Source organism: Pogoniulus pusillus, chromosome 1 (assembly GCF_015220805.1).
Source record: "Pogoniulus pusillus isolate bPogPus1 chromosome 1, bPogPus1.pri, whole genome shotgun sequence".
NCBI classification, from domain to species: Eukaryota; Metazoa; Chordata; class Aves; order Piciformes; family Lybiidae; genus Pogoniulus; species Pogoniulus pusillus.
This window is the reverse complement of record NC_087264.1, coordinates 10,445,933-10,467,256: the sequence shown is the minus strand read 5'-3', so window position 1 is coordinate 10,467,256 and position 21,324 is coordinate 10,445,933. Positions and strand designations below refer to the sequence as shown.

General features: G+C 47.8%; 1 protein-coding gene across 4 annotated transcripts in view; it reads left to right on the top strand.

The window, feature by feature from the left end:
* The first annotated feature begins 1,387 nt into the window (after window positions 1-1,387).
* KIF26A (kinesin family member 26A) overlaps window positions 1,388-21,324 on the top strand; it is a 124,854-nt gene continuing 104,917 nt past the window's right edge. For 2 of the 4 annotated variants that reach the window (XM_064163683.1, XM_064163602.1), the window contains exons 1-2: window positions 1,388-1,668; window positions 1,803-2,033. In XM_064163683.1, the coding sequence (XP_064019753.1) occupies window positions 1,615-1,668; window positions 1,803-2,033 (285 nt within the window). In that variant the 5' untranslated portion in view covers window positions 1,388-1,614. Of the gene's footprint in view, window positions 1,669-1,802; window positions 2,034-7,281; window positions 7,346-7,367; window positions 7,418-21,324 lie in introns of those variants that run through there. The other 2 variants (XM_064163763.1, XM_064163840.1) reach the window with 2 other exon arrangements.

Sequence of the window (21,324 nt, the reverse complement as noted above, 5' to 3'; positions counted from 1 at the left end):
TTCCTCGTCCGCCCTCGAGAGGGCAATCGGCAGCCCCTAGGCAAGAGCTGCGCTTCCCTTGCCACTCTCTCCACACCCAAACTTTTGTCGGGGCTCGAGCTGGAAGCGGACAGCGACCGCAGTGCTCGCAGGGGTCCTGCCTGCGGTGCCGGGATGCACATGGTCTCAGCCCTCCGCCGGAGGCATGCACCCCTTTGTGTGGGCGTGTGGGTGTCGCTTCGGCCACGTGCTCGGGAGCGGCAGGAAAGTTTAAGCGGAGAGGGAACGTTGCTCCTAGAGGATAATTTTTTTTTTCTCTTATATATGTTTTTTTTTCCCGTTTTTTGAGCTCGGCGCTGCTCACATCACCGCAGACCCCACCCCATGCTTCAGTGTCACCAGCACCCACCTGCGCGGTGGCGGGGAAGGAGACAGGGAGCCGAATTTGGCATCAGCAGGGCAAGCGGCTGCCACCGCTTCCGTCTCCCGTTCAGCCCCTCCGCTTCTCCGCGGGGTGTCTGGTCCTACTCCTCCGTCCCAGGTGGGACCAGGTCCTCCCGCGTGCGGTGGCGCGGCGGCGCCGGCAGGTGGCACTCTGGTCACAGGGACGGCGGCGGAGGTCGGGAGCGCTCAGCAGGGCCGCTCCCCAGGGCCCCGGCACGGCTTCGCTCGGCCCATGCCCGCCGCTGCTTGCCGCGGGTGCAGCGGGACCGAGTAGCCGGCGGGCAGTAATAATAAACAGGGGCGCATAGTCCTCTCTTTGAGGAAAAAAGCACTCCTAACAAAACGTGCTAAACACAAGATCCGGAGAGGTAGCCAAGTATACAATTAGTTGTGAACGTTAATTTCTCCATCTGTTAGGTCAATTTTCGCATGTAGGTACATCGCGTCGGTTGGGGAGTCGGCTCCGGGGAGGGCTGTGCCCATAGCACAAGGCATCTGCCCATGGAACGGGTCTGGGCGCCGTACCTCCAGCTCTGCGCAGGAGAGGACAGCCGCAGGGGCGGATCAGGGGGGGTGAACCCGAGTTCCATTTGTAGCTGGGCCGGTACCCACAGAGCCTGCTCCGGCCCGAGGCAGGAACCGACGCCCGGGCTCCCCAGCGGGACCAGCACCCCCAACCTGGACATTTTTTGCTCACTCTTGAGGAACTTGGGTGTTAAAGCATGAAGGAAGCAACTTCGAGGTTGTTCTCGCTTTGGTCACACCGGTTTGGGACTGTCCTGTTAGGGTTACTGTGAAATTGAATTCTCCCCTAACACTAAACCCAAAAGCCAGCCCGCCCTGGCCGAGTCTCCCCCCGCCCCGCTCCCTGCACCCCACCCGCCCCCGCCCAGTCCCGCCTCCCCTGCCCTCCGTGCACTTTCCCATTTTTTCCGACGTGCTCTCGGTCCTTTCCCGTGCCGCAGTGGGGAGTTCACTCCGCCTCTCCTAACCCAAACTTCACTCCCTTCTCAACATGGGAGGCAACATCACCTAGAGCGGCAGCCCGGACGGCGGGCACCGGCGAGATCACTGTTGTGTCCCCCGCCACCTCCGCCCCGCCATGGGCGCCTCAGGCCGGCCGCTCCGCCGGGCACCGGTTCTCCTGCGCTAGTGGAGCGGGGCAGGGGCTGGGGAGCATCCCCTGGTATCATGATTACGGCCGCCGGCAGGAAGGGTTTGGGACCCGAGCCCCGGGTGCCGGGGGTAAGTTCTTACAACTCTCCTCCCCGTTTTCATGTCTTTATTTCCCTCTTCTTCCCCCCCCACCCCCGGCGAAGGGAGGGTGCGAGCCGTGTTGCCTGCGCGACCCGCGGCGCTAAGCTATGCTGTCTCCGCAGGTCGCGGAGGGGAACGCGGCGCGGGAGCTCTCCCCGCGGAAGAGGCCGCCGGTCCCCGAGGAGGAACGCTGCGCCAGCCGCCCGCCGCCCGAGGGAGCGGGGGCCGCCGCGGGGGCCGAGCCGCGGCCGCTGGAGCGGGGCTGGTGCCGGAGCTGCCAGGCCCAGCTGGTCGAGCTGAGGAGGCAGGCGGCACGGCTGGCCGCCGGTGGCTGCCTGCCCAACGCCCCACCGGTAAGTGCACCCACGCCGCCTGTACCCCGCCGAGCACCGCCGGGAGGTCGCGGGAGGCGGGAGTATGGGGGGGTGCGAGGGGCCGCTGGAGCCTGGCACCCAGCCCAGACAGGATCAGGTGTGCATCCCTGCGGGTTTGGGAGGAGAGTGTGACGGCAAACCCGGCAATTTTTAACCAAGGGAGGTTCTTCAGAAGTTCATGGATTTCCCGTCCGGGCTTTATCCAAAAGCGAAACTGCGCGGCGGGACGCGCTCCCTCCTGCAGTCAGCGGCTGCCGGGAGCAGCTACAGAAAGTAACAGCCACTTTGGCCACAGGAGCGGGAGAGCGGGGAAAGAGGCCGTGCGGGGCTGTGCGGGACGCGCTGTCACTGCAGCCCAGTCGCCGCCCCGAGAATCCTGGTGCCAGAGGAGCTCCCCGCCTCGCTCCGGAGGGGCTTCTACCGCCATCCTTTGACTCTCAGCCTAGGTGATAAGAATTTTGGGGATACTGGCTCAGTGCTGCGGCTGGGCTTTGCAGCGCCTTCATACTTCCTCTGAGAAGTTGCTCACAGCTGCGGTTCAGCTCCTCCTCCTGAGGAGCTCATGAAGTGCGGCTGAAAAGCGCACACTCGTGTTTGTGGCGCTGGAGGAAAGTTTGAGTTGCATGGTTTTCCTGGACTTCCCCTGTGCTTAAGTGTTCTTCCATGGCTGAGAGGTTTATTCTTGGTTTCAATGTCATTGGGGCAAGCTGAGGATCTGTCTTATTCCTCTGTTCTGTGCCTCAGGGCGCCTCTTCCTCTCCGGTAGTGAGCGCACCGTGAGCATGGCAGAGGTTTCCTTTAGCACATGTGTAGCTTTATTCTTGCGTGTTGTGGTGGTCTAAGCAGTTTTTCTGTGATTGCTTTCCATATATCAGAGGTCTTCGTGATTCTACTCTCTTTAGTGAGGGCATGTGAAACAAAACTTATTAAACACGTTATGGATGAAAAAATACGGTTTTGATACAGAGCCTTGTTTAGGCACCTGAAGAGATCCTGAGGATGAGCTGACGGGGTAATATGCAACAGAAGACCCCGAGTTTCTGTTTCAGGGCACACGAAATGTGTGTTAGGTTTTTGATAACATTTGGAAGTGAAGTATTGTTTTCTAAACAATGCTTATCTGGATGTTTGCAAGATTGTGGGGGGAGGGTCTGAAGAGGAAGCCAAACCCTACTGACCTTCATTTTCATTCAAAGAGTTCCTGTATGATCTGCAGAATTCCCATTGAATCTAAATATAGTTTTGTTTGGAAGTGCATTGTGGAGCAGTGTCAGAATGCACAGTGAGGTTTGTGTTTTCAGACCGGATCCAAAGCCCTTTGAAATCAACAGGAGTCTCTCTATTGACTTGCTAGGTTTGGAGCAGGCTCTTATTTCTGTGGTGTAAAAGGTCACGTATCTTATCTCATTGAATACAGGACTGCTGGACCTTTTGTTTTCTGGATTGCTGCAAATAGTGGATAGAAGTTTAATTTCCCCTTTGTGAAGTACATGTGATAGGCTGCTTCAGTGAGGAGGACATAAACCCCTGTTCCCATTGTTGGAGTGGGCCTCAGCTGTAAAGAATAGTGTCCTATCTGGAAGGGGATCTCTGTCATGGGAAAAGAAGTCGCCAGTGCAAGAGAGTCAGGAGGCCTTGGCCAGGTGTTCAGGTGAGGAGACCTATAAGCAAAGCCCTGTTTGTGTGGTCTCCTTCCTGCAAGTCTCAGGGGACCGCCTTGATAAGCACTTGATGATGGGTAAATGAATCCCCCTTTTCTGTGGGGTTTCAAAGCATGCCTGGGTATGTAATAAAATAATAGTCATCACAGTGTCAGAACCTTGACAGGCCTGATCACAGAGTAATAGATACCTGGCATTCACTTACTGAGTAGCACACGGTAGAGTTAGATGTTTAAATTTTTACAACCTCCCCATCCTCTAATGCCTGTGAAAACTCTGGCCTAACTGCAAACTCAACCCCCCCATCCTGCTGTAGTGAGCAGCTCCTCAGGAAGGAAGATGCAATAAACAGTCCCACTTACTGCCTTCTGAGTGTGAAGTAGGTTAGCAGGAGATAACAGCCAGGGGTTCGGCTACTCAGCTGCTGTGAATTGGCCTTGCGGTGGGAATCTGATGCAATCTGCTGGCAGTGTGAGCACTCTGTAATGTTTGTGCCAGAAAGACAGCTTGATTCCCCCCCCCCCCCCCCCCCCCCCCTTTTTTTCTTTCTTTCTTGTTTAATTGTACAACAAGACATCTGAAAAAGCAGCTCCTCTCCGTAAGAGTTTCATGCCCATATGATAAAAGTCCAAAGAGGGTTGGTTTTTTTTTTTTATAAGCTCTTCTAATGTACTGTCAAACTAAGCAGCCATTGGATGAGTAAACACCAGAAGGCTGCTGCTTGGAGCATGCTGCTCTCAAAGGATTTACCTCCTTTGCCATAATAATTAAGGAATCTTTCAGCACAGATTCAGAAAGATTTCCACACCTGGTTGAAAACTCTTTGGAAAGGTGGGTGGGTGCCTGGGAGATGAAAGAAGGGCTAGTTTCCTGATGTTGATACCTTTCCTGATGAAAGAGAGGAGGTGTATTCTCATGCGTGGGGCAGCTGACAAGGGATAGAATTCACATTACAATAAAAACCCAACGCAGTGTTTGCAGTCTGCAAGGATAACAAATCTAATTGCTCGAGAGGGCTATGATTCATGCAATGTTTGTGTTGCTGTCCTTTCAATTAGATGTATTTAAAATATATAAATAATTTAAAGTTCCAGGGCTCAGATGATGTGCATTGATTACAGAATACTGTTAGTTGTTTGAGTCTCTTTAAAGTCCTCCACATCTCTGTGGACAGCTGATAAAAGAGACACACCTCTTGTTTTGTGTTGAAACTCTTTAGTAGTTCTCCCAAGTACAAGATTTACTGCACCCTACGCTGTCAGCTCTCTCTCTCTTTTTTAACTGCTGCTGCATGTACACTTTGGTGCCACAGTGAAGCCTGTGTTTGAATCAAAATGTACTTTTTATTAAGCATGGACACAAAGGAGCAAAGTTTAATCTGAAATTATTCCAGGTTAGCGTTTTGGTATTGCAGTATCAGCATGAGTTGCTGGGTCATGTACCAGCATAGGAAGAAACAATAAAAAGATGCCTTAGTTTACCTGTAATTTAAAGTTTTGTATGTGCCTTGCAGCCTGTGTCGCTGGAGAGCTGGTAATGGGATAGAGGATCTCCTACCTCCAGGGTTCTGGCTGAGGTGGAGAGCAGGTTGTTGTTTCTGGAAGTTGTTGCTGTTGGCAGCTGCGGGGCAATCCATGGGAAATGGGTTGGTGGTCTCTGTCTCATTACCAGTTGGCAAATAGTCTTGTCACAAGACCACCACAACAATTACTGCTAATTGACATCACTGTTGGCAGTTCCAGGGAGAGGCTGAGAACTGAATGGGGATGTAGATTGAATTAGTAGTAATAATACTTAGCACCTCAAATCTTCACAGCGCTTCATAAATGCCAATTATTTAATTTATTTGGATGCTGCTCCTGTTAGGTAAACCCAAGTGTGCTGTCATTTCTAAAGAGCTGAATGGCAGAGTGAGGTGCTTGTCTCCAAAACGGGACAAGCAGAGATTGTCCAACATGAGAGATGTGCTTCTGTAGCTGCATTGCTGGAAGTAAGCCCTGCACTTCCGCTAGTGCAGGCAATAGCCTTAAGGGTATAAAGCTGCTGTAGAGTGGTTTTAGTTTATCCCTTAGGAGGAGGGGAAGAAAGCTATCCTTGGTATGAGGAACACACACACTACATGCATGTAAAGGTTTTATAGTAATGTAAGTATTTTGGTTATAGTAAAGCAATAATAGCACCCAGAGTAAAGTTGGGTTGTTTTTTTAATCAGTACTGAAAGGAGACCAAGACCAGAGGAAGATCTCTTTGGAAGTGATTAGCTTTGAGGATTGCATTTCTCCCAGCCCAAGGAGGCCTGCTCCCAACCCCACCAGGTCTGAACAGTTTATACTGTAGATACTGCCAGTGCAGGCAGGTGTCAGAGGCTGTATCATGCATACTGTATTTTAGCTTGAGTTCAACTGAGTTCTTGCTGCCCTGGCTTTCAAGAGTTTCTTTTCTTCCTTCCTTTTTTCTTCTATTTTTTCTCTTGTTGTATTTTTTCACTGCATGTTATGTGAGGCACACCACTGAGTGGCATCCAGGGAGTCTGATGGACAGTGAAGTGAGTGTGGGCTCTTTCTTGCTGGTGGGGGGGGACGATGCTTTTTCTCCAATACCTAAAAAGACTGCATTCCCACTTGACTGGGCAAGCTGTAGGTGAGTACAAAGAAGCAAACTGCCAGGCCTGCTCTGCAGACAGTCTTGGTGACCAGGACAAGTCATGCCTTTGGTTGCCTAATAGTCCATGAATCATTTGAGGAGGTTAAGCACATCGTAGCCTGCTGTGTCCTTGGCAGGGCTCTGTGTTACACCAGCTGTAGTTGGAAGGAGCCTGTCTTCTCTGGAAAAAGGGGGAGGATAGCAGTGGGCTTTTAGACACACTGTTTGCACCAATGTATCTCAGCTCTGCAGATGCCAGGCAGTGCTGCTGGATTGAACTTGAAGATGATTATGGGACTGGAGCATCCCTCACAAGGAAAGGCAGAGAGGCCTGTGGCTGTCTTGCTGGAGAAGTCTGAGAGGGGATTGATGTTTGTAAATATCCAAAGGGCGGCATCAAGAGGATGAGGCCAGGCTCTTCTCAGTGGTCCCAGTGACAGGACAAGGTGCACAAACTGGAACACAACTTTCCTGTGGGAGTGACAGCACTGGAACTGGCTGTCCAGAAAGGTTGTGGAGTCTCCTTCTCTGGACATATTCAAAACCCACTTGGATGAACTCGTGGCAGCCTACTCGAGGTGAACCTGGTTTAGCAAGAGGATTGAAGCAGATGATCTTCAGAGGTCCCTTCCACTCCCACCACACCCACTTCTGATTAAAGCTGTGGTCTCTTGATACACTGATTGCATCACCTGAAGAGGAGATGAAGAACAAGGTTTTGGGATGGGCATGATCTTTCCTGTGGGTTTCTCCTCTGTGCTAAGTAACCCCTTACATGTTTCCATGAGAAGCAGAACTAAGGAAGGCTGGTTTATTAGAACAGCTGCTTTGCTCATCTCCTTTGGTCTTCCCTCTGCATTAATCCCAGCTGTTCTCTCCTTGTCTTTAATGACTTGATAAGAGGCAACACCTTTGCAGCTGCACACACACTGGTTGACAGTAAGCTAGTACTTAGACATCTGGCTTCTCCCGAAGAATTGATAATAGGTGGGTCCTTCTCTTGTGGTGAGTTTGCAAGAGTTGTGAGACCTTGCTCTGAGCCTTCTCTCTCAATTTCAGGTAATTTTACTGATTTAGAAGCTGTTAAGGAGGGCTGGCAGCAAGGAGGATTGAAAAAGGGCAATGCTACAGTTCTTAGTGCTTTGGAAAACCCATCCAAGAGGATGTGCATAGGACTGGGGACTGTGGTCTCAATGTATGAGGGCCAGGTATGCTTTATTGTTCCCATTTTGGCCACTCTGATAGTATGATATGAGCTGGGCTAGTAGCAGCAGGGAATGTTTGTGTGATCCCTGGCTGTTGGTATCTGTCTCCTCGTTGTGGGCACCACTGAGTGTTTCCAGAGCCTGCGCTGTATGCGGAGAAGCCTGGGAGAGGCCCCTGTGTCCTTAGCATTTTCCTGCAGGAATATGCTTCCCTGCAGTGATTTGGACCACGTGGGGATGTCTTGCAACCTTAGAGGTGTATGCCAAATAGGTCTAATCTTTGAGAAGCAACCACTGACTTTTTGTGGAGTTTTTCTTCTCATGCCTTGCTGTATCCTATGTCAGCCCTATCTGCTGAGGGACCTGGTCACATGGAATTTGAGAGTCCTCTGCTACTTGAGGGCCTTTCTGCAACTGAGTTGACATGGATAAGTGAACGAGTGGGAGAACTATGTCTTTTACAGATTCCTCTCTAGAGGAATCAAGTTTTCAGGGCTCTTTTCAAGCACTAGATAAGCTTTAAAGTGTTCTATATTTAACATTTCAAAAACGCTTGAGTGGGAAAGTAATGTCTTAATAAATATGAAACTATGGGGCATTTTTTTTTTTGAGGAGCACATTTAATATTTAATTTTGTGAGAGAGACTCTTGCAGAGACTTGGCTGTGGAGTGCTTCAGGCTATAAGCTCAGAAGTGGATTTCAGGTACGTGTGCAGTCTAATAACTGGGTTAGTGACAACACTGTGTCAAATGTGTTGACATGAGCGGTTCCCTTGTTTCAGTCAGTGCAGTAGTCTCTGTGGTATATGATGGGCTGTGGAAACTAATTGTAATGAGTTTGGTTTGGACATTTAGAATTTCCAAGCATGCCCTTTTAAAATACAGGTGAGTGGGATTATCTTGCAGTTCAGATGCTGGAGGCAAGAGACCTTCTCACTGGGGGATCTGAAGTGGGGGAGCAGGGATTGTGCAATTAGCTGAAGGTACTGCAGTCTCCTGGGTAGCTGAGGGTAATTAGTATTGCTCCAGATCTTTTTCTAGCTAATTCCTTCAGCACCCTGCCCTATTAGGGAGAGGGGAGGAAACACATAAACCATTTCAAAATCCCAGGGGGTGGAAAAGAGCATCTGCTCCTAACATCTGAGGTTACTTTGAACCTGTTGAAATATGTAGTAGCTGCTTTATTGTTTTTGCCAAGAGTTTCCACCTACAGTGATCCCAACCTCTGACTTGTTAACTCTGAGGTTGTGGGAGGCAGTAGTCATCCTCCTCTTCCCTGGCCTGCAAGAGCTGATAATGGCTGCTGCTCTGGACCTGGCACTGCAGGATATTGGAGGGAACATGTCTGAAACCACCAAGAGATTTTTCTTTCTGAAGGCTGGGCTTGCCCACCAGGTGCACAGTTGCTGCATGGGTCCTGTGCTGCTCAGCAATGCCCCTCACCATTATTACCGCACTCTGTGGGTCTGAAATCCTCTTCCTACATTGAGGATGCTGATGTAGAGAAGAATCAGTCAGTCTCCAAGTTTTCAGCTGTCATATGAATGCTTTGTTGTGAAAAGTGAGCGTAGATTTTACGTCACCCTGGCCAGAGGAAGAGAATCTGTCTGGAAATGCATGCGTGTCTCAGGGAGGATTTTTCTGTTACAATGATTGTGCTTTTCTCCAAATTGGGTTGCCTTCAGGAACTAGATCTGTTTGGATATTGCTCACTCTGCATATGGCTGGCAGATGTCCATGTGGGAATATTGTTTCCTTGTTTTTTTCTTTTATTTACTGGAAATCTATGGAAGTTCATTTGTCTGGATTTCTTTCCCTGTCCTCTGACTTCAGACCTGCAGTACTGGAATAACTAGTTTGTATTTATGTGTCACAGAATCAGTTAGGTTGGAAGAGACCTCCAAGATCATCCATCCAGTCCAACTTATCACTCAGCCCTCTGCAGTCAACTAGACCATGGCACTAAGTGCCTCATCCAGGTTTTTTTTGAACTTCTTCAGGGACATCAACTCCACCACCTCCCTGGGCAGCCCATTCCAATGGCAAATCTCTCTGTGAAGAACTTCCTCCTAACATCCAGCCTAGACCTCTTCTGGCACAACTTGAGACTGTGTCCCCTTGTTCTCCTGCTGGTTGCCTGGCAGGAAAGACCAACCCCCACCTGGCTACAGCCTCCTTTCAGGTAGTTGTAGACAGCAATGAGGTCACCCCTGAGCCTCCTCTTCTCCAGGTTAAACAACCCTAACTTCCTCAGCCTCTCCTCACAGGGCTGTGTTCCAGGCCCCTCATTAGCTTTGTTGCCCTTCTCTGGAATTGTTCCAGTATCTCAACATCTCTCTTGAATTGAGGAGCCCAGAACTGGACACAGGACTCAAGGTGTGGCCTGACCAGTGCTGAGTACAGGGGAAGAATAACCTCCCTTGTCCTACTGGCCACACTGTTCCTGATGCAGGCCAGGATGCCACTGGCTCTCTTGGCCACCTGGGCACACTGCTGGCTCATCTTCAGCTACTGTCTCCCAGCACCCCCAGGTCCCTTTCTTCCTGGCTGCTCTTCAGCCACTCTGTCCCCAGCCTGTAGTGCTGCTTGGGGTTGTTGTGGCCAAAGTGTAGAACAGTGTCCAGTACATCCCCAAGAGGAAGGCACCTTTAGAAGGCTGGAGACTCGTCTGTCATTGGCTGTGCTTGTGATCAAGAATAGGTTGATGTCTTTTACAGCTGTCCACTGATTTTGTGTAGTCTTTCAAATGAATGGCTCATGGGAAAAGAACTTGGGCTTGGCATTCAGGACAGTCATGCCTCCTGCTACGTTTGTTAAAAGGAGGAATTGTGTCCCATTGTCAGGATGCAAGGTAATCCTTGGATCCAGGGATGCATGTAATCCCTGGATCTGCCACTGACTTGGTATATTTTGGCAGGCTAAGTATTCTTGTGCTTTGCCATCTTTTTGTTAATGTTCAGCAATAACTGGTGTTTTGTTGCCTTTGTGGTGAGTATTCTCTTGCTTGTATGACATCAAGCATTATTGGCTGCTGCTCTTAGTAGAGCTGACTGCTCCTGTAATATGCATAATAAAGAAGAATATATAATAACACAGGAACACAGAAAACCATGAACTCTGTGACTTGCAACTGAATTTTCAGGTCAGGTTGTCAGAGAGGGATGCACTGAGGCTGAGGTCTCTGCAGCAGCATAAGCAGCAAGCAAAGCCAGGGACTTCAGATAAACTGTGAAGACAGTAAGAGTCCTGAAAATCTGCCAGTTCACCAGGAGGGGAGTGCTGAGGCTGCGGAAGGGGATTGAAAGTGTATTTTATGCTCAGGCAGAGGGGAGCTTGGATTACAGCTGTGCTGATGTTATCTAAAAGGGATTTCTCTTCATACTGCACTCTGCCTCCTTGCGATGAAACATGAAAGCTGCGTTGTGGAAATGTGGTGTAGCCATGTGAATCAGGAATACTTTTCAGTGGCTTCAGTCTCTCATACTGCTGTTGAAGTTTATGCCCAAATGTTTAATCTACCAGGTTTTCATTAAAAGAGTTTTAGTTTTAAAGAGGGGGGAAAAAAGAAAAAAAAAGAGATTATTTTGTGGAGGAACCCAAAAGCAAAGCTTCAGGGGAAGTGTCAAGGGAGGTGATTCTCCCCCTCTACTCCACTCTGGTGAGACCCCACCTGGAGTACTGCATCCAGTTCTGGAGCCCTATTACAAGAGGGATGTGGACATGTTGGAGCGTGTCCAGAGAAGGGCCACGAGGATGCTCAGAGGGCTGCAGCACCTCTGCTATGAGGACAGACTGAAAGAGTTGGGGCTGTTCAGTCTGGAGAAGAGGAGGCTTCCAGGTGACCTTCTTGTGGCCTTTCATCTATCTGAAGGGAGTTAACAAAAAAGCTGTGAAGGGACCTTTGAGGCTATCAGGGAGTGACAGGTACAGGGTAAATGGAGCAAAGCTGGAGATGGGTAGGTTCACATTGGACGTGAGGAGGAAGCTCTTCATCATGAGAGTGGTGAAAGCCTGGGATGTGTTGCCCAGGGAGGTGGTTGAGGCCCTGTCCCTGGAGGTGTTTAAGGCCAGGCTGGATGAGGCTGTGGCCAGCCTGCTCTAGGGTAGGGTGTCCATGCCCACAGCAAGGGGGTTGGAATTAGATGATCCTTGTGATGCCTTCCAACTCTGACTGATTCTATGATGGTGTGGGGGCAGATGAGGATGTGCCATTGTGCAGGACTAATATATTCTTCTCTAGAATAAGTTAAAGTGCATGTAAACTTTTGGTGTATAGTTCTTTAGACCGAGTGCTTTCCTTTGAAGCTGCATGAGCTCCTAAGGCATAGCTGGCAGATGTTCATTTTCATGTTAGAGAAAGAATGTTTTAACTTGTATAAATATATCCACCTATTTTAGGCAACAGAATGCTATTGTTGCACATTTGTTTTATCACTAGGAGTCTGACTACTGTGTGTGTCACCCTAACATACAGTGAATCAGCAGAATCTCAGCACTTGCTCACCAAAAGAAAGGCTTAGGTGCACGTAATTATCCTCCTTTCTGAGTCCAGCCTTAAAATCAGTCTTTGATCAGCATTCCTGGAATTTGTCAGGCTCCTCTGGGTTTCAGCTGGGGCTGGGCCAGCATTGCTATACACATCAATACTTGTGGAGAATTGATTGGAATCTGCAAAAGTGATCAATTCCCATTTAGCTCTTAGAAAATCTTCCCCAAATGCTGCAGAGGGGTCTTAACAGTGCTCTGTGAATGGGGTGGGAAGCCTTCTGTACCAAACTGTAATGTGATGCTTCTAGCCGGGCTGGGCACTGGCTGGCTTTCAGCAGTAGCTGTGAAAGTGAAGCCTTAGCCTTAGCTCTCACAGCATTCAAAGGATTATGTTCAAACGTGTTTCCTCTTCTACCACAACATGGAATTTGTTGCAGCGTGGTTTGTTGCTGTCAGATTGTACATATTGATCAGTGTTGATTATGCTGTAAACAGGCAGCATTTGGCTTTGTTTGAAGTCATTTGGGAAGTTAGATGTACTCAGCTTGTGATGTACTCTTTTTTAATTGCCTTTGTGGATGTTGTGCTGAGGGACGTGGTTTGGTGGCAGTGGTGGGATTGTGAGCTCTAAGTGAATGGTTTGACTTGATAATCTCAAAGGTCTCTTCCAGCTTCAGCAGTTCTGTGCCTCGGTGTTGGTCTCACTGTACTGCATGCCATAAGCCTCCTTTTGGCATTGTTACTTTTCTCCTGGACTTCAGACTACAACACTATACAGGTTTGGCTGTATCAAGAATATTTTTGCAAGGGTTGCCTGCTGTGTTTGCATATTCTGTGGCTCCTGTGCCCAGGGTACATCACACAGCCTTCAGCAGAGTGTGGTACCTATGAGTATTTTGGAGAATGTGAGCCTGCTGGGGTGGTTGAGGTCAGTGGGCTTATACTGGGTATCTGATTCTGCAGCCAAAACAGTGCACTGGGAGCTGTTACCATACCCAGACCGTGACATGTCTCCAGGCACTCTTTGGCATGTGGCAGTTTCTACAGCTGTTAGAAGGAGGCTTGCAAGATCAAGCAATCTGTTCATCCTTGTTTCAGTGCCTTACTACTCTTGGGTCACTTGTAGAGGCTTAGAGGCCCTCTGTACTTCCTGGTGTGGAGTCATGAAAGCATTCAGCTCTTTCCTTGTTAGCTGTTGAGTCCTCATTGAGTGCCTCTGAACAAAACATGCTGGTGTTGCAATAGGCCTTCTCTTTAACACCAGATTGTCTAGTGTGAAGTGTCTACTTGTGTCTGCTGCCCACCTGCAGCCAGGCTCCAGCAACCAGTGGCATAGTTCCCAGATTAAGAGACCAAACCCCAAACCTTAAAATGTGTTCTGTGCTTTTTCTGTGGAGTACATGGTAAATGTTGATGTGGAGGTGCCTCCAGAAGCCAAGACCACTGCCAGACCTGGGTAACCAGTCAGCAGTCTCCAGACTGAGAGCATCCCACAGAGCTTGTTTTATTGAAGTATTTGATTTTCAGCTGCCATAAGCAGTCAGCAGCAGTTGGACAGATCTAGCCTCTCTTCAGTTGGCAAAGCTTGCCTAGTGATGCCAGAGTACTGACATCCAAATGACTGAAGGGAGGGCTAGGGAGATAGTTGAGTACTCTAATCTCTGAAGCTGGGAAGGAAGGATTTTGCTTCCCTTGTGCTGAGTATGCTTAGGACAAGTGTAAACAACACACCAAACTCTGCCAGTGATGGACTGTGTGTTGTGTTGATAAAGCAGCTGAGTTGTGTTAGAATTTTGGCCTATGATGTAGTAATGCATCAGTTTAGAACCATAGAATCAGTCAGGGTTGGAAGGGACCACAAGGATCGTCTAGTTCCAACCCCCCTGCCATGGGCACGGACACCCTACCCTAGAGCAGGCTGCCCAGAGCCCCATCCAGCCTGGCCTTAAACACCTCCAGCCATGGGGCCTCAACCACCTCCCTGGGCAACCCATTCCAGGCTCTCGCCACTCTCATGCTCAACAACTTCCTCCTCACATCCAGTCTGAACCTACCTATCTCCAGCTTTGCTCCATTCCCCCTAGTCCTGTCACTCCCTGATAGCCTCAAAAGTTCTTCCCCAGCTTTTTTGTTAACCCCTTCAGATACTGGAAGGCCACAAGAAGGTCACCTCAGAGCCTCCTCTTCCGCAGACTCAACAGCCCCAACTCTTTCAGTCTGTCCTCATAGGAGAGCTGCTGCAGCCCTCTGAGCATCCTCGTGGCCCTTCTCTGGACACACTCCAGCATCTCCACATCCCTCTTGTAAATGAGCTGGTTTGTCCTAAACACCACTTTTTGAAGAAATGCCTTAGCCATATGACCTGCAGGTGCTGCAGAGCTTTTGTAAGCTATCTTGAAAGTTATGTGCTGGGTGAAACACAGGCTAGAATTTGACCTCTGACTATTTTGCCTGTTGCTTGTAATTAATGTTACCCCCACATTTCCAGTTAAAATTATCAGATTTAAATGTAGCTTATCATAGAATCAACCAGGTTGGAAGAGGCCTCCAAGATCATCCAGTCCAACCTAGCACCCAGCCCTATCCACTCAACTAGACCATGGCACTAAGTGCCTCATCCAGTCTTCTCTTGAACACCTCAAGGGATGGCAACTCCACCACCTCCCTGGGCAGCCCATTCCAATGCCAATCACTCTCTCTGGCAACAACTTCCTCCTAACATCCAGACTGTGCTTTCTCCGGCACAACTTGAGACTGTGTCCCCTTGTTCTGTTGCTGGTTGCCTGTCAGAAGAGACCAACCCCACCTGGCTACAGCCTCCCTTCAGGTAGTTGTAGAGAGGTCACCTCTGAGCCTCCCCTTTTCCAGGCCAAACACCCCCAGCTCCCTCAGCCTCTCCTCATAGGGTTTGGGTTCCAGGCCTCTCACCAGCTGCATTACCCCTCTCTGTACATATTACAGCATCTCAACATCTCTTTTGAATTGAGGGGCCCAGAACTGGACACAGCACTCAAGGTGTGGCCTGACCAGTGCTGAGTACAGGGGCAGAATAACCTCCCTTGTCCTACTGGCCACACTGTTCCTGATGCAGGCCAGGATGCCATTGGCTCTCTTGGCCACCTGGGCACACTGCTGGCTCATCTTCAGCTACTATTTCCCAGTACCCCCAGGTCCCTTTCTTCCTGGCTGCTCTCCAGCCACGCTGTCCCCAGCCTGTAGAGCTGCTTGGAGTTGTTGTGGCCGAAGTGCAGAACCCTGCACTTGGCCTTGTTACACAGCTTGTGTAGCTGTGACTGCAGAAGTGAGCTACTTTGTCTTTCTCAGAAGGTTTTGTTGCAAAGAATGGCAGGTACGTTTGACATTCCTCCAACAAGCTCTCACAAGGGTAATTTTGTGTGGATGATTGAGTGCCATGAAAACACTGTAAGATATTGTCCTTTTGTGGGTTTTGTAAAGAGGACATACAATCGAAGTAATTTATAATACACAGAGTCTTAGCAGTCTGCTGAGAGAGCTTCTTTCAGCAATTACCTGTGAGAATAAAGTAAAAAGCATTTATTATTGATATTCACATTCCATATATTAAGAAATATTTCTTCTGATACCATTAATTTTTTATCTGTATGCTCCAAAAGGGGTGTAGCATAAGACAAAGATGTCTGAAGAAGAAAAAAAAGAAGATATGAGTTCATGTATTAACTTTGCATATTTTTCATTTGATGGATTTATGGTTTTTAATTACAGCTTCATGTCTTGCATTGGGATCCCTGGGGGCTCTTTGTGAATTTCATGCTTATACTCTTATAAATACGAGATGCTTCAACCTGCCACCGTGCAGTCTTATTGCTTGACTGACCTCTGGTAAAGTTACTTTTTTGTTTGAATTTAACATTTGAAACCTCCATAGAGAGATAAAGGAATAGGAAAGTATTTGTGTGATTTGGAGAATTTCTCAGCTTGCCACATTGTGGCTGTGAAACATGGGTTGTGGATGGGTTTCTCTGATGCTTGCATCAGAGTGTGGGCAGCATCTGCCAGTTGATCATGAATAGCAACATACTGACCTCAGCGTATGGCCTTTCTGACTCCCAGTGGGGTGTTTGGCAGTGGAAAACAGTCATGTCTTTGGTAATGACCCTTTGGGGAACCATGACTGAGTTTAGGGAAGAGTCTTTTCAGCAATAAGTTGTCCTGAATCTCTTCAGTTATGTATGGCGCTGGATTTTCATTTCTTAGCACTTTGCATTGAGCAGAACCAAACCCTTTTGTTAACAGGTGGAAAATGAAGCCTGTTGGCACTGCCTGGTTTCAGTTGATTTACATTGGTGAGGCAGAAGAGGAAGCCAGACTGAAAAACTAGGTCAATGTCTGTAGTCCAAATCTATCTCTCTATATAAATATAATTACCTCTCTGTTGTTTTTTTCCCATCACCTCCTCTTCATTTGTCTGTTTAGTGGGAACTTAATTACCTATATGTGGGGGGAAAAATAATGCCAGGATCTGTTTGGTGTAACTATGACATGGCTTATCCAAGAGACAAGCTACCCACGCTGATAAAACAGCATTTCCAGAATGTATTTGCCTTGGTTCCGACACTGAGTGGGAATATTCAGCCAAAAATTGAGTCCCTTTTTTCAGATTTGTGTTCTGTGTTCTTTTATCATTCTGGTCATGTCTGCTCTTAAGCACAAACAGCTCAAGAGCAAAATAGCTCTGGTTTGTGCTGTTAGAATTCAGTTTAGCTTCAGCCTTGTAATGCCAAGTCTTTTCATGACACGTAAGATATAAGCAGGGCTAGCTTTTCTGACCACCCCCAGGTTCTTCCCTGAGCTTTTTATTGCTGTGGAAGGGCTTGACTCTTGTTGGAATGGGCACAATCAAAAGCATGGGGTATCTAGCTAATGAACTGCAATGCAGAATAAACACTTGACCCTGGGAAGCGAACACAAGCGAGAGCACAAAGGCATTGTTCTCAGAGGCGAGGCACTGGAAGATCTCTACTTTTCTGTGTTTTCGTTTTGTACCTTCCATTTGAAATCCTCTTGCTGGTCCAGGTTCAATCTAGGTTTTTCTTTCTTCTTGCCACTGGAGCAACATGTCTGCTTAGCCGTGTCAGAAAGTAGTCCAGGGCATTGTCTTCTTGCTGAAGGCTGTAATTCTGCTTTCCTTGGAAGCAGTGAAAGGCCTTATAGAGAAGGATGTGTCACTAAGCATAACGGTACAGAAGCAGTTCACCTGCATCTAAAGAAGTGAGCTGAAAAATGGCTATGATTGTCCAAGAATAAAAAAGGTAGCTCCACTGTGTGAAAAATCTGATTCTTTCTGTACCTCAGAGGTATTCCTTAAGTCTGTGCTGGAGCAAAGAGTTAAAGTAATTATGATCTCACAGAGGAGTTAGTTAAACCAGGAGTCTTGTAGCTCAGCTGAGTAAAATACAGGAGTGACATCAGTGAGAGATTAGAATAAGCTTCATTATCTTCAAAGACTGTTTACTCAATGGTTGGGGAATTGCTGTGTTTGTAGGCAGAGGTAGGAAATGTCCTCAGGCAGGCAGGAGCTGATAGCATTAAACAGAGTGTGTCTCCTCAAGCATCCTTATATTGCATGTGTGTTTCACCTAGGCTGCTGGCTGCCCCTAGTTTTGTATACACCACTGATATGGAGATTTTAAGAGATTGCCAAGGTAGTTTTGGATGCTAAGCATTGAATCCAGGCAGTATCCTTGTAGGTTTCAGGTTATTTCTTTCATGTCCTACTGACCTTGGCTCTATATAGAGTAAGTGTATGGGCAGTCTGTAGCCTCTGGCTTGGTTTTTCATTGTATGCTTATATTTTTTTTCCCCAAATTCCTGTTAATTTTCAGGGAAGATGTTCTTACAGGGTAGCTTCTGGAAGCATACCTTGAGTTTTAGAGTGTCTGTCTCTGGTATGGTGGGAAGGGAAGGAAGAAGGGACCAGAGAGTGCTGCTTTTCCGTGCTGGACTATGAGCAGCTTGGTGTGATGTGATGAGTATTTGGCATGTGTCACAGTGCAGCTTTGTGCACTGTGGATTTGGCTGGTCTGGGAAGCAGAGTCTGTTGAGAGAATAAGTCCTGATAAATGCCTCCATCTGACACCCAAATGATATGACAACCCAAGGAATCAACTTCCCTGAATCTTGGGGCAATACCACTTGTGTTTTTTTCACATCTCTACATTTTCTGTAAAATACTGGTTAGAGGCATTTTCAAGATACCTCAGACATGAGCAGTGTTGCCTACCCCTGGATATCTCAGCTATTGCTTGTAATCACATGGAAGACAATATGTACTTGATTTGGGGTTTTGTGCAGGACTTGAATCTCTCCTGCAGAGTTCATTTTAACAGTAGTGAAGTTACTTCTCATCACCAGCAAAAAGAACACTTTGATTTGCAGACTGCTGTGCAAAAGCTACTATAATGTCAAGTTGGAGCCCACTAGGATATGTCCCACACACAAGTGTTTAACTCTTCCATTTTTCTCATAAAAACAGTCCTCTAAATGTGGTCTTTAAAGTCAATTTCTTCCTCATTTTTTAAAGACAAAGCAGAGATGCAGTGTTCCAGGCAGATATTTGTGTTCCCAGCTGTTTTGAATGCTCATTTGATATTAAGTCTTTGTTCAATCCACTCCTATGTCATTAATGACTCTGGAGTAAGTAGGTATGCAGAGCTGGAGGAAATCCTGTTTTAGATGTCCCTATTCTAGGGGAGCCTCAGAAAGACTAACAATAATGCCATTTGGTGAGGTAATGGGTAAACACAGTGAGAAATAAAAGGGTGATTACTCCTTACCCAAGCAGAAAAATAGCTTATGAAGCATAATGTTGTCTTTGATACGTGTAGATAATCTGACCTGTTTCACTCTGTGGATTAAGGCATTAACTAGGGCACCTGAAACTGCTTCTTGTAAAGAACCTGTCCCTCAGGTTGCAAAGGAGTTGTCAGCAAATGCTAATGAGAATTAGAAAGAAGTAGAAGCCCAGTCATAACCCAGTGAAGTCAATTGAAAGGCTTGCCTTGACTTCGGTGGTCAGTTAGTTCTTGCCTGATGTGAAGAGCTGTGTTGCATAGTTTAGTTATTATCGTGAGTCCAGTGTGGGTAGTGGTTCCAGTCAAGACGGTGGATGGTGTACAGCAAAGCTCTGGTAAAGCTTTGGGTTTGTACATGTTCTCTTCATGGTCTCTTCAAGATGCTGTGGGAAAGAGAAAATGGGCACATCCTCCAGCTTTTCCTTCCTTTTGAGGTTTAGTGGAAGTATTTGCTTTCAAGAGGAACCAGTGCTCTTGGTGGGTATTCAGATTTCTTCATCAGATTCTCGAGGCAAGTCAAGGATGGATTTAAAGCTTTTGATCTCGGTCAGTAGATGGACAGCAGGTAGAAGAACAGGATGAAAATTTGATAATAGTTTTAGTGTCTCTTGACATTATTTGAGAAGAAAATGTGAAATTGTGTGGTGTTTTTTGTCTTTCCATCAGCCAGCTTCCCTAGCAGTGTGTGTGAGTACAGCAAAACCTCTCAACTCCATCCTACACACATTGTCTGCTACAGGCTTCCCTGGGGACCTTAGGCATGTCAGCTAGAATTACATTCTTAGATATACTTACCCCATTTAGTATAAGCATTTTGCTCAGCGTGTGATTACAGACTGGTGGGTTGTGTGCCCCAGAGCCCCCCCGCTGGTGCTCTTCATATGTGCACCGGTTTTTACCTGTGTTGCTTTCGTGCCTGTACTTTAAACGATGTCTTTAATCTCTCTCGCCCTTTCATTGGTTTTGATTGTGAAACAGTAGTGATCTCTTTGAGTACGTAGGCAGAGTCATATTTGTGACATATTTTAAGACCACTGAGAAGGTACAAAGTTATTCCAGTGCTTGTGATTTATCTTGTTTTGCTTTATTTGATTCCTTAAATGTCAACCACTCTGAACAGTTCCTAGGATTTTCCACTTGTATTTGGTAAGTGTTAGCTCATGAGAAGGCAGCTGGTGTGCTGACAGCATCTTTCCCTTAAGAATTTGGTGTGTGATATGTTTAGCAGGGAAGAAAGCACAGTGGGGGTTGCTCTTTTTATTTTTTCCCTTTTTCCCCTCAAAGTTGCCATCTTGCACTGTTGGTTTAAGGGTGAAAGAATGCTGCAACACGTTTAGCTGCGCAATGCCTCTCAGGTAGTGAGAGACAGTTGAGTAATGAGAGAACCTGTGTTTGTAGCTGGCTGGCACTTGGTTGACCTAAGCTGATGGGTCTATACATAGACCTGATGCCTGCTTGCCAAACGTAGGCAGCTGCTGGGTGTGTGACCCCTTTTGTCAGTTTGGGCATGCGTGGGCGTGTGCCTTCTTACCTGCTTTATGGGTGCAGCTACCTCCTGCACTTTTTGCTCTCCCGTACTTTTGGAGAGGACAGACCCACCAGGAGACCTTGGCCTAGGTGGAGGGTGCTGTTGGACTCCTGGTGGCAGAAAGGAGCTGGGATATTTATATTCTACAGAGGAGCTGATGATCGTGGCCCTCTTATACAAATGATTTTTCTCGGTCAAGTATTAAGGCTGGTGAAAGGCCTGGGACACAAACCCTGTGAGGAGAGGCTGAGGGAGCTGGGGTTGTTTAGCCTGGAGAAGAGGAGGCTCAGGGGTGACCTCATTGCTGTCTACAACTACCTGAAGGGAGACTGTAGCCAGGTGGGGGTTGGTCTCTTCTCCCAGGCAACCAGCAACAGAACAAGGGGACAGAGTCTCAAGTTGTGCTGGGAGAGGTCTAGGCTGGATGTTAGGAGGAAGTTGTTGCCAGAGAGAGTGATTGGCATTGGAATGGGCTGCCCAGGGAGGTGGTGGAGGCACCGTCCCTGGAGGTGTTCAAGCAAAGCCTGGCTGAGGCACTTAGTGCCATGGTCTAGTTGACTGGCTAGGGCTGGGTGCTAGGTTGGACTGGATGATCTTGGAGGTCTCTTCCAACCTGGTTGATTCTATGATTTAGGGTGAGGGGATGAGGGGCTGAATATACATTGGGTATCACAAGCTTGTAACTGGTGAAAAGTGCAAAACAGGAGGTTGCTTGAACCACCTTGTTCTCCTAGACCTCAGTAACTGCGTTACTGTCTCCAAGAAGTGAGAGAGAGGGAAGCGATCCACAAAAAGCTGCTTTCCAGAAACACTTGAGACCAGAGCCTAATGAGTCTGTATCACTTGTAGTGAATCTCGCTTGTTTCAGGTTATGTTGTGATGGCAGTCCCGATCAGTATCTCATAGTAATTG